The sequence below is a fragment of the Chelonoidis abingdonii genome, chromosome 24 (assembly GCF_003597395.2).
Source record: "Chelonoidis abingdonii isolate Lonesome George chromosome 24, CheloAbing_2.0, whole genome shotgun sequence".
NCBI classification, from domain to species: Eukaryota; Metazoa; Chordata; order Testudines; family Testudinidae; genus Chelonoidis; species Chelonoidis abingdonii.
In genome coordinates, this window is record NC_133792.1 from 20,685,709 (window position 1) to 20,701,901 (window position 16,193).

At 42.6% G+C, this 16,193-nt stretch overlaps 1 protein-coding gene across 5 annotated transcripts in view; it reads left to right on the plus strand.

Annotated features, from left to right (window-relative positions):
* Nucleotides 1-8,262, plus strand: part of NACC2 (NACC family member 2) — an 84,803-nt gene extending 76,541 nt beyond the window's left edge. For all 5 annotated transcript variants that reach the window (XM_075060706.1, XM_032767705.2, XM_032767703.2 and 2 more), the window contains one exon: nucleotides 1,355-8,262. In XM_075060706.1, the coding sequence (XP_074916807.1) occupies nucleotides 1,355-1,854 (500 nt within the window). In that variant the 3' untranslated portion in view covers nucleotides 1,855-8,262. The remainder of the gene's footprint in view (nucleotides 1-1,354) is intronic.
* Nucleotides 8,263-16,193: the final 7,931 nt, after the last annotated feature.

The window sequence follows — 16,193 nt, forward strand, 5'->3', positions numbered from 1 at the left end:
CCATGGATGCCCTGAAATGATAGTACAGGGCCAAATGGATTGCGGACAATAGGGCAAGACCCTATGTCCAGAAAAATCCTGGGGTTTTAAATCTGTATGTTACCCATTTAATTACTGATGATTAAATGAAGGAATGAGTTGAATACTCCAAATATATAGTGAGATCTCAATGAGATGACCACCAAGAACTACAGGAGTACTTGTGGCACCTTAGGCCTGGTGTACACTGGGGGGAATCGATCTAAGATACGCAACTTCAGCTATGAGAATAGCATAGCTGAAGTCAACGTATCTTACATCGAATTAAAATTACTTACTTCGCTCCCTCGCAGCGCTCAGTCAATGGCCACGGCTCCCCCATCGACTTTGCTTCCGCCTCTTGCCAAGCTGGAGTTCAGCAGTCGACAGGACAGCAATCAGGGATCGATTTATCACGTCTACACTAAACGCGATAGATGGATTCCCGATAGATCGAGTAGTGTAGATGTACCCTTAGAGACTAACAAATTTATTTGAGCATAAGCTTTCGTGGGCTACAGCCCACTTCATCAGATGCATAGAATGAAACATACAGTAAGATGATATATATACAGACAGAGAACATGAAAAGGTGGAAGTTGCCATACCAACTCTAAGAGGCTAATTAATTAAGATGAGCAATGATCAGCAGGAGAAAAAAACATTTTGTAGTGATAATCAAGATGGCCCATTTCAGACAGTTGACAAAAAGGTGTGAGGATAATTAGCATGGGGAAATAGATTCAATTTGTGTAAAGACCCAGCCACTCCCAGTCCTGATGCAGACACTGATGGTGTACCTTTACTATCCTGATAACATCCCATTCAGCACTGCTGCAGAACTCGCTCCTTCTCCCCGCAACAGGTTTAGTGATGATTTACCTCTAAATAAATGTCTAGTAAAATCCTACTAGAAAATTTGGGAGCAATTTAAGGCAAGGACTTGCCTATTGGATAGTAGTGATACCATCTGGGATACAAACTCACGTGTTTCAGTGTAAGCCAGCTGATAACTGCCTGGGTTTTAGCAATAAACTTCCCCTATGGATAAGTTGTCCCATAATTGTCCATAAAGGGATTTCTTGTACCTTCCTCTATAGCATCTGGTACAACTACTGGAAACAGGATATTGGATTAGATGAACCAGTGGTCTCATCTAGTATAACAATTATGTTCTTGTGATAAAACTGTATGTTTTCTGTCAGAGATAACCATAGCTGCATGTTACTGATGTCTTGTGGTACAGTGCTGAGAGGGGACAAAGGCTCTGATCACACAAACTTCTTTGTGTTGCTTATGTAGCAGTTTTCAGTGAAATGTATCCCTGTCTTTGCAGTGTATTGTCAGAATTTTGCCCCAAGCTTTAAGGAAAGCGAGATGAATGTTATTGCAGCCGATATGTGCACCAACGCCCGACGAGTCCGCAAGCGCTGGCTTCCGAAGATTAAGTCCATGTTGCCGGAAGGGATGGAGATGTACCGCACAGTCATGGGCTCCACAACAAACAGTGTCCCCCTGGATCCGGAATTCCAGCCCAGCACCGCTCAAGTCTTTGAGCAGCGAATCTATGCAGAAAGGAGGAGTGATTCGGGAACTATAGTAGCTTTGAGAACTAACACAGTAAATGTCGACTTAAGCAATGGATCCAACCAATCATTTGAACAGAGTGAGGATGTCGAAGGGGCTGGCTCTGTTATACAGGAGGCAGCTGGAACAGATGCCATGGCATCAGATACCCAAAGCACTCCACAACCTTTCGAACAAGGTGCCGGCTCCACGAGCCGGCCAGAAACTCCAGTGAGAAGACAAGATGGTACTTATGGAGGGACTTTATAAAAGAGAGAGAACATTTTGTGACCTATAAGGGATCCGTAATACTAAAGCTGCTTGCATGCATTACTAATACAAAAAAATGTGATCAAGCCACTTACCTACTGAACTGCTACTGTTGCCTGAAAAAAATGTGATTTTTATTCTGCTTGTATTTAAAATTTATGAAGGAAATAATTGCATTCGTTACACTGTAAATGACTAGGTCTATGATGACCTACTGAAAACAAATATTGGGCTCCTTTTTTGATATTCCTGAGATTAGCCTATAAGATTGTAGCTTTTTTTTTTTTTTTTAAAGAAAGAAGGGGAGGAAAAAAGCTTGACACTCCCCGCTGCTGCACCGCATCATCACCACCCCATGCATTATTCAGCTCCGAAGTAAAGCCATCATTAACTTCTTCCTCTAGAGAAAGTTTTACCGTCACTTAACAGGAAAGAAAGATGTGTTAAGGTAGAAGTCATCTGACTTAGTCAGTTTTGTCTGTACAAGTGGCTCTAACAAGGCAGGGTGGGGTGGGGAATTGCTTGAAAAAAAAAAATCTCTTGTTAAATGATCAGAGAACAGATCCTTAACATTAGTGTTACTAAGTGTGAAGCTGTAACCAAGGTCGGAGGGCTCTTCGGAGTCTGTCTGCTGATTTGTTGTTGGTTTTAGTTGCTATAGGATAGGGGTGGCCACACCTTTCATTTTATATTTGTATGAGTCAGGAGGACTGCGTGGTAATTGCAGATTGAGACCCTGGCTGTGATATTCTCCTGCAATATGACTGCTGTGTCTCTCTCCCGGAGCTGCTCCTCCTTTCCCTGCCTTGCCAGGACGTGGTGTAGCTTTATATCACTGACCTTCTTGATTGAATCAGCTTCTACAACCTCACCTCCTCCTGCCACCTCTTCCACCGTGTGGCAGTGATGAGAGCAAACAGTCACTCGGCTGGCCCACTTGCCGGGCAACCCCTTGGCCACCTCTTTACTAGGCTAATACTCCTAAATATTTAATTTCAGTCCAATTGCTGAGACAGATTGTAACAGTTTCAGAGAGAAAGTGAACTGCAGAAATAGGAAAACAGATCTAATATAGATAGATACATTGTTGTTTTTCCTTAAAAAAGGTATAGGCAAAGGTTGTGGGGGAATGATACTTGGAAGTAAGTGTAGCAGGCAGATGGAGTGAGCCTCAGTGAGAATTCAGCTGTACCTGGTAATGGTTTGAATGAACTTAGTTTCCAGTGGTGTGCTTGTTACATGACTTGGCGTGAGGGAGTGATCTGATTTAACTTGTTGGCATGCACTAGTAACAGCTCTCCACTGGTTAGAATGCACCATTGAGCACACCTTCCCTCACACTGAGGTGCACATGATAGGGTAAAAGAAAATTAAGATTCCCCCAGCACCCACCCACCCATCACCCCTTTTAAAATGTAACTGAGCCCTGCGGGAGACAAAAGTCCTAGCTCTCAGGAAACTAGTTTTCTCCAAGCCACACACCAGAATGTAGTTGTCAGCTTGTGCGGATGCGTTCAGCCCCTCCAAAAGCAGTATTACTGGCAACTGGAACAGAAAGCCACCTCACTCTTTTTACTCTAAACAACAGAAAACTTTGCTCCAAAGAGACCAGACTTGCTTGAAATAGCAACTCTTCCTCCAAAGATGTCTGGCAAAATCAAACTGGCCTAGGTTGAAACACTTGGTTTCCTTGACAGCTGCGACAGTCTGTAAGCTCCTATAGAGAGGCCTGTCACCTGCTCTGTGTTTCTAACTTATAAAGTACCTTAAATACAAAGGGAAAAATCAGATTTGTTTTCATAATTTTTGGTTCTGTCCTTCCATGAAGTACTTTTTCCTTCTACCTTCTCACTCCAAATACCTCTTCATGGAAGGAGACTCCAGGGGAAATATTTGATCACTTATAAAAGAAATCCTTTCGATGACCTTCTGGGTACATTTTGTGGCACTTTGCCTTCTTGGCTCTGTGTCTAACAAGACACTTAGGCATGCATTATTATGCAATAACACACACTGTGTTACAGCTGACTGTTAGAGGCGTGTGCAAAGTGAAAGGGCATCTGATATGTATACAGGTATATGCGCAAGTCGTAATGCAAGTTTGTCCTCCAGAGCTGTGGGTGGACGTGTGCTCTCTCTCTGTTGACTTCTTTTCAGTGCTTTCATTTTTGAAACCGAAGGTCAGACTAGATGAGAAAATCCCCAAAGTGACAGTAAACTTTTCTGGAAAGTAACGACATCCCCAGAACTTCTGAAAACATACAGAGTGCAAAGCATGGCACGCAGTTCCCAGATTGTGCTTCTCATTACCGAGCTGCTTACGTGAGTTCCATTATTAAGTTTGTACTACTTGCAGAGGTGAGAGAGGATTGCAAGGTTACTTGGATGGGAGTCAGGGAGACTGGGAGTATGTGCTGAGAGCCAGCATGGAGACAGTGGTGTATGTAGAAAAGGGAAATACCAGGTGCTGGTCGGCATGAAGCTGGTGCTTGATAATGCTGAGTTTGGAATGCTTTTAAGATTCGGGGGGAGGGGGAGTGATATGAAAGCCAAATATGGCTTGTTTTTGTTTGTTTTCATTTGTTTTTACTGTGACTAAAATGCCTGCTTTAAAGTTATTTACAATTCCTTGTAAAAACAAAGTTTGAAACTATGAACAAGTGCAAAGTGCACAAATAGTCGTCTACAAAGGCTATCAGTTGTTTATGATAACTGAATTTACAGACAGCGCTTTGCTCAGGGGTTTACTCCTCTCGCTATGTAAAAGTGGGGAAAGGGGGTGACCCAGCCTTTGGCCATTTTTTTCTTCATTACTTGAAGCTGTGTTTGCATCTTACTAGCAGAGTTCTCCAACACGTAAGGTGTTCCAACCTTCTTCTCGATTTGCCCTGAATAAAATACACAGCCGGGTCTATTCTACCTTACATCTTGTGTAGCTCTCAGTTTTGTATGATTTGAATCTGGCTCTCTTGAGATGTAACTGAACTGGTATTCTGTCCTCCCCAGTCACATGGATTGGTGTCCTTAAGACCTATGCAAAGTTGTGTGGCTGAGTGGGTATTGTTTGGGTGTATTAAAGAGTAGGGCATTTGTGGGCCATATTTTCACTTTGCCCACCTCTGCAAATGAAAATTTTCCTCTTGCTATGTTTGAAATGCCCGTTCTCTCCTACATGCGGTGCCCAGAGCTCACCCTGTGCCCTGTTTGCATGGTTTATCCAAGTGGCTGGCAGAATATCACATAGAGTATGCACCTTCTGAGCTGCATAGTAGACTGGTGCTTATGTGCCACTTGTCAAGATATGGCCCTAGGAACAAATCTTATTAGGGACCATAGAACTAGACTTGCCCAGGGCTGCTTTTTTCAGGGAATTGACTGGTCCAGTTCTTTAGCCATTTCACTGTCACCCCAGATAAATGCTGGGAATCTGTCTCGAATAGACCGACCCAAACCTCATGGTAGCGCATCCCATATGAAATGAGGCTTGGTGGGTCAGCAGTGTTTGCAGTGAGCCTCCATTCTCACTGCAAATCCTTCAGCTACTTGGCAAAGTTCATTGCAAGTCAGCAACTTTCCTAAGTCTGAGATTCAATGAGCTGGGAAATAGAGATACAAGATTTAAGTCTCTGCTTTACATACCTGCCCCTGGGGAGGTCAGTCCTATAATCAGAGTGACAGTTTAAGTACTGACTATCCCCTTATGTATTTTTTCAAAATGATACTAAAAATCCCGCCTTCTTTTGTGTGGCACTTTTAGTGTTTAGTAAATTTACTGAACCCTCAACTGAGATTCACAGTTGGCTAAAGCTTTTCTGGACCAACCTAACTGCAAAATAAATGCACCTAATGCCCTGAACTGGGAGACCCTAGATTGAGTTAGCAGCAGAAGTGCTTGAATGATATCGAATGGCTTAGGACAGAGAATCTGAAGAGAGTCAAGTTGCACAGTGAAAAAATATATATTTTTATATCTAACACAACTTCCTGTAATTTCTTTTATTTTTTATTTTTATTTTTTTTTTAATTAGAAAGGCAAACTTTTAAAATGTGAAGGGTGGAGGTTTTTTTCCTTGTCTGGTAGATGAGGGCAAGCATTTTGCACTAATGTTTCCTGTGTGTGGAGGATTAATGATATGTTTGAAAACGTATATGGATGATGATTGTATTCTTTGGGGGGGGAAATAATCCCTTTAAAATACTGAATGTAAAGTGATAACAGAGCAGTCCATTGATTGTATGGGGCTTTCCTGAGTGCCTTAGAATTTTTTGATCATTTTTTCCCAGGAAAACAGATTAAGAAAATCCGATCATAACCAAATCCTCCCTCTTCTTTGTTTACGACACCCTTTTAAATCATAGAATTTGGGGCTGCTTTATAATGTGAATATGAAACTGCATTCATTTAGATCTGGTAGTACAAATCGAAGCATCAGTATTTATGGTATGTCTGCACCTTTATTCGTATGCTTGACTATTAGCAATATTACATGTATATTATATAACTAAAGTTATATCAAGCACCTTTTGAAAAAACTGAATGGCATTTAAGCTTACAAGTTATATGCAGTTGCCATATGGTGTAGAACCCGGACTCTCTCCTCCTCGCTAGCTCAAATTAAAGAACAATGTCTTGATTACAGTTGCTGTGTAGAAGGTTAGCATGACCTTCTACTGTATCTCTGTCCATCCTGTGTTAATACTGTGCGATTCCAGTTTTAGCTGAGATTTGTAACAAAAATGTTACCAACATAGGATGGGGTTTCACAAACTGATAGGCATCTTCTTACTGCAGGGTTGAATCAAAGCCAAGCCTTCCATTTATTGGGGGTTGCCTAGTCTTTCTGGACCTGATCTCCTCATATATGCTGGTGTAAATCAGTAGTAACTCCACTAAGGTCAGTGGAGTTGCACTGGTGGAAGTCCAATGAAAGTGAGAAGAAGATCAGGCCCACTGTGTTTTCCTAAGAATGTTCCTCTTTACTTCCTGGAGGAGAGGGGGAAAAACTCATGAAGAAATTCACCTTAGATTCTCAAAAAGTGAAAAGTGGGTCCATTTTGCCATGTGTTGTGGACTGTTTGCTTTGACACTTCCTTAGCGAGTGTAACCTTTTTTCAGTCTGTTCATACTGAAGACTCTCGTAAGGGGGCTAGAATTATTGCTTTCTAAATTCCCAGTGGATTCACGCTCAGTTGCATACACTTTAATCTTTCTCTTTCCTCTTATTCATTCTCTTGCATAGTGCAGTGCTTTAATATGGAAAGAGAAACAAAGGGTTAAGCTCATCTTATTACAGTCTTTTCTTAACAGCAACACAAAACTGGAATTGTTCCCTATTTAACACATGTTTAAAGGATCATAGCATTCTAGACATGGTATTCTGCAAAGGACTGATGCATTTTCTCAGTCATTTTACTGCTAAGGTTTTGTTCAGATTGCTTATTTTTATGGAAATATCTTGCTGCAAGTGGAGAAGGGTGTATGGCCCATTAACCAACTGAAAACTTATAGACAACCCCTGTTTGCTTCTATTGGCAGTAAATTCTAAACAGAAAATTGAGAGTTCATAGCTGTCTTGGGCTTCAACTACTGTTTCAAAGTGTTTCTGCTGTATAAATTCGTCATTATGTCAACAAGCAAGCTCCAGACATGATTATTACCATGCCCAAGATATCCAGGGCTTGCTACGAGATGGTTATAAAAATGAGGGTTTAAAAAAAAGTAAATATAAAAAAAACGTTGACATCTAAAGCACTCACATTGGAAAACCTTCAAGTGTTCTGATCAGTTTCTTCCATTCTAAGCATTTTGCACAGGATTGTGATTTTTATGTCAAAATAAAAGCCAAAACTTGCAATACTATTTTTAGCAGACAAAAAAAACAAAACAAAAAAAACCCTAAGTATAAATGTATAAATATTTTTTACTTGAACATTTGGATGGCACTTGATTCAAATAGAACATTAATCCTTTGGACAGACTGTTTGGAAAGAAGACAAAGTACAAGGTTGTTTTTAAAGAGTCTGTATAGGGTATTAAGTAGTACTGTAATTCATGACTGTTAAAAAAAACACACACACACAAAAAGACCTTTCTGTGCTGTAAGAAAAATTTCACAGTACCACTGAGTTATGTTTCTCAGCTCTCAGCCACGAAAGACGCTAGCTTTTTTAAATTGTGCATTATTCACTAGTATTTATGTGCTGTTACTCCGTAGAGTTAAGACTGTTATTTTGTAGCCATGGCTGACACAATATATCAGTAACTTAAAAATTAATAAACCCCAAGAGTTCGGAGTGTGCTCATAGCTGTTTTCATATGATGAGAAATCCATTAAAAAAAAAGAACCAGATGTGATCATTAATTGTAAAATTCACATTTACAAAATAATAAAGTAAATTAAATTAAAAGCTCTTGTGTGCCTTATTTTCCCCGCCCCTTTTGGAATGTGGACCCTGAGGACGGTTCGTAATCATGAGTGGGCGGCTTGGCGGTAGAGAGATGAGAAATCTCTGGTGAGTGGATGAGGCGGCACGATGGTCTTTTATGAATTTTGGCTTTGAAAAAAATGACAGATCTTGCACTGAGAAGCAGGAAGGGGCGTTAGAGCGACTCAAGTACAGACATAGTGGAAGAGCAGCAAATTGACTGCTGGTTTTCTATGCCTGGGTATAAGTGTCTGATGCAAATCCATTGAAGTCAATGGAAAGATTCCCATTGACTTTGTATCCATCCCATAAAACCTGCAGTGAGAAAAACAGTTCTACAGTCTAATCTCTGCCCGGTTCTTGTAATATGCCAAATACTCGTCTAAATGGTCCATTTTTAGAATTAAAAAAACACAAAACTGTATGTCGCCTTCACAAAGGCAATGACGGCTAATGGCATGAAGTTACAACAATCCCAAATGTCTACAATCTAGCACTGCTGTGGTCCCATGGGAATTTTACAGAGTTGGACATTTGAATGAGTGTCTGAGACCTGCTTTGCATTATGCAGGCCTATGTGGATGGGTGATATAGGCTTGTTTAACTGTTTGTTTGCCAAGAGGCAACTGGCCAGCAAGAAGAGTGTCAGAAGGTTTGAGTAGAGATGACTAACATTGCTCCGTAAAGGCCTGCAACAGCGGTGTATATAGTGTTGGCTGTGTGTTTTATTTTCTAAAATGGACATTACGGTATCAAATTCAGCACAGCTGGTAGGTAAATAGGTTCTATTGGTATAGAACTAATAGAAAAAAAAAAGTGCAAAAAAGTTCCATGGAGTATTACATGAATACTCTGAAATCCTCGCTAGGACATTGCCAAAAGTAGCATGGTGTGAATCACATTTCTGGATACACTCCCATGTTGTTAGCATTTATTATTTGTATTGTACAGTCTGGGAGCCCCAGTCTTGTAGCAGGACCCCACTGTGCTCAGCGCTGTACACGCTCCGTTAAAAAGGACAGTTCGTGCCCCCAAAGAGATTACAAAGTCTAGGACCAGATACAACAAATGGACACATCCAGGTGGGGGTGGGGGGAGGGAGTACAAGAAAACAATGAGAAAATATTGGTCAGCACAATCGAGCGTGCATGCAAGCAGTCTACATGTCACGTGTGAAGTAGGCAACACAGCAAAGGGGAGTTTTAAGGCGCGATTTGAAGGTGAATGTAGAGGTAGCCTTCCTGATGTTTACGAGGAGCTCCTCCCAAACATGAGGGGCAGCGTGGGAGAAAGCACAAGGGTGCTTGTTTGTAACAAATGTGCGATGGAGGCTAGGCTCGTGAGCTGATCTGCATTCCCAGTCAGTTTATATGGAGAGATTATCAATAAAGGGTCAGTCTTTGCTTGCATATGCACAAAGGAGTCAGACAATTCAGGTGCTTTTGCTTCATAGAGCCTCTGAGGCTTGTTTTTGTACTGCACAGACAGGTAAATGGATAACTAGCTGACCGCAAACCATGCCCAGATCTTTCGCCACTTCAACAGTAGCTGAAGCTTCCATTGCCTCACGGGGTACAGGGCTCACATGACGTACGGAGCAGTGTACACACAACCTGCTTCATCGAACCAGTAAATTGAACTCCATTGCACTTGTCCGACGTGTTGCTGGCTCTATCACGGATTTGTCTCCTCTCTTGTTCCAATAGCAAATTCAGATGAATATGCACATTGCATACCATATCTGCCATTCCTTGTCTCGTAATGCGAATGAGTTATTAGAATAACGTATTAATGGTACCATCCATCTTCATTTGCCAAAGAATGAGCCAAAAGACATCCCCAGCCTACACAGAACTGAAAGTGTGCACAATGAAGTCCCCCAACCACCCCAAATGAATAAATTAAATTAAGAAAATTAATATAATCTAAAAAATCAAAAAGAGAAGTGTTCCAGGCTTTGGTATTGCCATTGGCTTTCCACGGAAGGTACCCAAATACCATGGTGATGGGCAGTAGGATAAAACTAAGATAAATGGATAGGAGACAGCAATATGGGAAAGCTGAACAAAACAAATTAAAGCTTTTCCCCCCATACAGCTGAGCTTACATTGAAAGCTAAAAAGGTTTCATTCATTAAAGTACTGAGCAGGTAGTGGCACTCCAGGAGCGTCTCTTATCCATAAGGACCCAAGATTTGGCATTTTATATGAGTAACAGAGACTGGCAAATTTAGAAGGGGGCGTGTCTACCCCCTCTCCACGTGGCTGGGCTTATGGAGAGATTCAAAGATAGAAAATAACCAGCTGGGACTGTGGTCATAGGAGTCAATAATGCTGGAGAAATAGTGCTGTTTGGCAAGGAGGGTGGCGGAACTTGAGGAGAGAACAAATTGGTCTTGGAGGAAGTCTGCATGGTCATGGGGCTTTTAGGCATTGAATGCCGTGCCCTCTGCCTCCAGCTGTTTGAGAAGACGGTAAATCACATCTCAGGAGCTGCATTCTGCAGGGGCATGTGAGATCTGCCTCCTCGAACACACACTTTCATCTGGTTCCTTTCGGGACAGTGTGTAGCTTGGTAAGATCATCTTTACTCCCGCCTGCTTTCAAAACCTGTTAGGGAAGAGGGGGCAGAGCCTTCCATGCACCTCACATTCTGGATGAAACTCAGTTTTGCACAGAGCACCAATATAAGGTGTATGCACCACATCAGCCCTCAAAATAGGGCTTACATGGGTGAATTTCACCCACAGAGCACAAAACAAGAACACAGGAGAGATCGTTTTCCTAGTCTGTCACTTTGACCATGTCACCCCCTCTTTGAATCCCGCCACTGGCTCCCCCTTCTATGGCTCATGATCAAGCTATTGATACTCTCCTCTGGTCTCTTCTGAAAGTGGATGGGTTCCACCTTCAGTCCCCATAGAAGAGGGTATTTTCCAGTGAATCAGATGTGCTAGTGAGATGTTCCATTCAGCCTCTGAAAGTGAAGCATTAATGCTGTGTAACCTGGCAGCTGTCTCCCTTTGCCCACCATAGCAAACTCAAATTCTGCTACCTCTTACCCAACCAGCATCCAGCACAGACATGCTGATGGGCAGTTTACTACCCCACGCACATTGGAGTAAATCTTATGGGTCCTGATATGGCAGAGCTTTTGCAGGGTGCATCTCGCATCATCCCGCCAGCCTGTTTGGGAGTGATGTACCGTCCAGTGGGAGGTGCCTGAAAGGGTTGCCATAGAAATGCATAGCTGTGAGAGGGGCTTGGAAGGAGACAGAGAGCCATATCATTGGGCATTCGAACAGCTTAGACCAATATCAGGGAGGGCAGCTGAGGAATTCTGTCTCCTGGGGAAGAGTTTTCAGAACATTCTGGGGTCTCGCTAACTTCATTTTTCTTTCATGTTGCTCCCTGTGTCCTGCTCTCTGCTGCTTTCCCTAGATTTCTTCCCAGCGCTACTGGAGAAAAAGTTGGTATTTTTCCTTATAGCTGCTCTCTGCCTCCCTCCCGAATCTGCCACTGATTCAGTGTGTGCCTGTTAACCTCTGTGTGCCTCAGTTTACTCATCTGTGATTCTTCCTTTCAAACAGGGTGTTTGAGGTTTGTTTCTAAAGTATCTCTGATGGAAAGGGGTAGAAATGCAATATTGCTGTAACTCACAACAGAAAGAGTGGCTTCTAGGTAACACATCCTTCCCAAATTTGGTCAGTCTCTTTGCTATCTGCTTCTGGAGTTGTTTGCCATGATTATCTGCACCACACATGCCTTCTCTGTGGCACCACAATGCAGCGGTGATTACAATATTGAACTTTAAATTGTACCACTGCTAGCAACTGCTGAGATTTTGTATTTTCCAGGGGGGACTTTTAGGATCCAGTATGTACATGTTCCCGCCTCCGGGAAATAGGTTTATAGATTCATTTACAGGAGTTCCAGAGGTGAGTGTACTACATGGTGGGAACCAATAAATGTGTCGTGTTTGGTGGTTTTATATAGATTCCAGCCGTGAGAAACATCACCACAAAAATTAGCATTTGTCAGGTCAGTGTTCCTCCAGACTTGGCTTTACTGAAGATTATCTCGAGCTGCCTTCCTCGTCACCATCCCTTTTTTTATTTGCTGCAGCAGTTTCTATGGAAATAACTTAAGCGTCAGAATATTTTCTTGTTTAAAAAACATTGAAGTCACAACCCGCCAAACCCGCTCTCTGGTTCTTTGTCAGATTCAAGTGCTGAGGTCAAAAAAGCTGCAGAAACAGCCAAAAAATGTGGCTTCTTTGCTTCACTGAGCACTTCATGCAGATTCATAAAGGAAAATGGGAAACATTTTACCTCAATTACTTATGTTGGGGCAGGAACAGTTTTTGGAGTCCCCTTAACGCCTCCATTGTCTCGGACACTGGATATATGTGCAGGGGAGGCACTTACAGGATCAGCTACACGGGGTGGAGAACACAACAGAGCCAAATTCAGAAAATCTGGCCCAGGCTGGTAGTGTCAGAAAGCTTTTACTGGACGATAGCTCAGTTTGCCCTGTGTGAAATGAATTTGCTGAGTCTCAGTCCAGTTGCCTAGTCCATGCACCCCTGCGGGTACACAGGGGTCTTCCAGGGGGTACATCAACTCATCTAGAGATCTGCCTAGTTTTACAACAGGCTACATAGAAAGCGCTAGCAAAGTCAGTACAAACTAAAATTACACACAATGACTTGTTTATACAGCTCTAGACACTGAAATGTTAGTGCAATATTTATATTCCAATCGATTTATTTTATAATTATATGGTAAAAATGAGAGTCAGCCATTTGTCAGTAACAGTGCACTGTGACACTTTTGTATTTTTATGTCTGGGTTTGTAAGCAAGTTGCTTTTAAGTGTGGTGAAACTTGGGGGTACGCAAGACAAATCAGACTTCTGAAAGGGGTACAGTTGTCTGGACAAGTTGAGAACCACTGGCCTAGTGCATAGGTAGTACACAATCACCCATTCATATCATGCCAGATTAAAATGCAGCAGGCTGTAGCAATTGTTATTAGCAATGGGTGGCACAATGGAAATTCCTACTATTGACGGCACCTGTGAATGCAACTCAGGCCCCCTCGTACTGCCTTGGGCATGGGAACCAGAGGGCTGGGTATCCGATGCTGACACGAAGGATGTTCTTGCTGTGAAAGATTAGGAGTTAGGAGATCTAGGATATGTCCCCAGCTTTGCCATGGCCCATGTGTTTTCCTTAGGGTTTTCTACAGCACCTAGCTCCATGCCTCAGTTTCCCCATCTGTAAAATGGGAATAATAATAATCTGCTTCATGGATGTGGGTGCAGCTTAACTCTTTAATCATAGAGTCAGAGACTTTAAGGCCAGAAGGGCCACTAGATCATCTAGTCTGACCTCCTGTATGTCACTGGCCACCGTTGTTAGTTGAATGTTCTTTTGATTGGTCACTCAATTTGAATAGTCCCTCCAAGATGTGTTGGTTAGCTACCTTGTGGGTGTTATCCCAGGAGCAAACATTTGAAATCCAAGTCTAGAGCCAATACTTATAACTTCAAATACAAAAATGATACATGCATACAGATAGCATAACCATAACCAGCAAATCATAACCTTTTCATAGACACCTCACTTGACAACCTTTGTACAAGATTTGCTGCAAATATATCACAGTGGTTGCAACAATGATCTATGTGGTCATGTTTTAATCAGATAATGTCACCCCTTGTATGGAATTTTTTGGAGTGGAACTGGCTGGCTGAGAGGATTGATGGGAGCTGAGACCATCATCTCGTGCTCATAGCTTTCAGGCTGGTGCTGCTCAGCAATTGGCATCTATCAGGTGGCCTATGTGCAATGTGTTGGCTCTCAGTCCTCTTCCTAACGGATATCTGCCCACACTGCTCATCCTACGTTGAAATTTCAGGCAGCCTCAGTAAAGAAGCAGAGACTAGAGATGGGTCACATGGAACAAACTCCTACAGGAACTGAGGGCCTCAAAACCTCACTGCTTCCACTCCAAGTGCAAGAAGCACATTCTCTGATCTGCCTTCTTTGCTACAGACACAGAGCAGCATCCCCATTGAACAAAATTACCAGACTTAACAAAAACCCTGCACTGCACACACAATTCTCCGCCTGGGGAGAGGATGAGAGAAAGAACAAACCACATGTGTCAAATGTTAGTCACATTGCTTAATGCACTGCTGGAATGTGCTCGGACTTTACAGCGATCATGGTGGTGGGAGAAAGAATAGAATAGAATGGAGACTGAACCAACCGAAAATCTTAATCATTGCATTAGCTTTCATGGTTTCATTTGTTTGTTTACTTTTTGCATTTCTCTCAGCTATGACAATGAAAATTGAGGAAGTCAGTGTCACTTTTGTTTATAGTCAGTTGCATTTTCTGGTTCTGACTGTTGCAGACAATGCAGGAGGAAATATTCATTTGTTTACAAAAACATTTGTTGATGCTGGAATTGTGAAAAGCCATTCCAAAGTTTCCATTGATCTTAGGGTTTTGTACAAGTCTTTTTAAAAACAAAATATAAATTGAGAGCTAAATTTAGCAGTCTTTTTATGGGTGGAGTTCTTATCAGACTAATACTTTGGTAGCCTCCTGGAAGGTTATTTTAATTCTGCTTTAATTAAATTTGCCGTAGCAATGAAGCTCACAGCTACAGCAGTGCATGCAGTGCCTGGGTGATGTTTTACCTTAAAGGTCATGCTTTAAATATGTATGAATTATGACAATCAGACTGTATCACAAGTGTCTACAGAAATATTTTGGCCGCTACTTTTGGTCTAAGCCCCTAATTCTGCAAATGTTCTAAGGCCTGAGAGCTGGAGAGACAGAGGCTAAGCTGGCCCTGATTACAGGACCAGCCACACCTGGGTGAATCGGGTGATTTTCCCCATATAAAAGAGCAGGAAATTGCCATTAAAGGGGCAAAGCCCAGGAGACTGAGCTATGCTTGGAGACACTGCAGGGAGTAAGACACCTCCTGCAGGGCCGTGAGACAACGGGGGTGTAGTGGTGTCTCCTCCCAGCCCCTCCACAAATGCAGTCAGAGACCAACTGAGGTGCAGCACCCGTGTCCTTTTATTGTTTGTGTCCATTCCCACCACCCATTATTTACAGAGACCAACACTCTGGGACACTGCTAACTTCCCAGCCAGCAGGGATCTAGAGCCCACACTCCCCTTGCTTCCTGTCTCTTAGGCCACGTCTACACTACGGGATAATATTGAATTAGCTAAAATTGGTTTTATAAAACTGATATTATAAATTCGATTTTATGCGGCCACACTAGGCACAGTAATTCGGCTCGCAGGATAACAGGAAAAGCCCGCGAACCTTTTGATTACATTTGCCTGTGTGTCCGTCCAGCACGGGGGCGATGGCAGTCTCAAATCCAAAAAGAGCTCCAGCATGGACCATATGGCGATACTAGATCTGATCGCTTTATGGGGAGACAAATCTGTTCTATCAGTTGACAGAAGACGAAATGCCAAAGCGTTTGAAAAAATCTCCAGGCTACACAGTGCTGCATGACAAGTGTAATGGAAAGCCTAAAGAATCAATGGCGCTGCGAGGCGTAGGTACAGCCTATCCCACAGTCCACAGCAGTCTCTGAAAAGTATTTGCTTCTTGGCTGAGCTCCAATGTCTGTAGGTTCAAACACAGTGTCTGGCGTGGTTCAGGAATAGCTCCTCAGTTTCTCCCCCCCCACACACACGTGAAAGAAAAGGGAAAGAAAGTCAGTTCTGACTTCTTTCAGTGTCACCTATGTGTACTGATGCTGCTGGTAGACGCGATGCTGCAGCAGTGAAGAGCAGTATCTGCTCCTCTCCCTCCCCGGTGGGTGGCAATATACTGATATCACTTGCCGCCATTCAGCCCGTAGGCTCCTGCTGG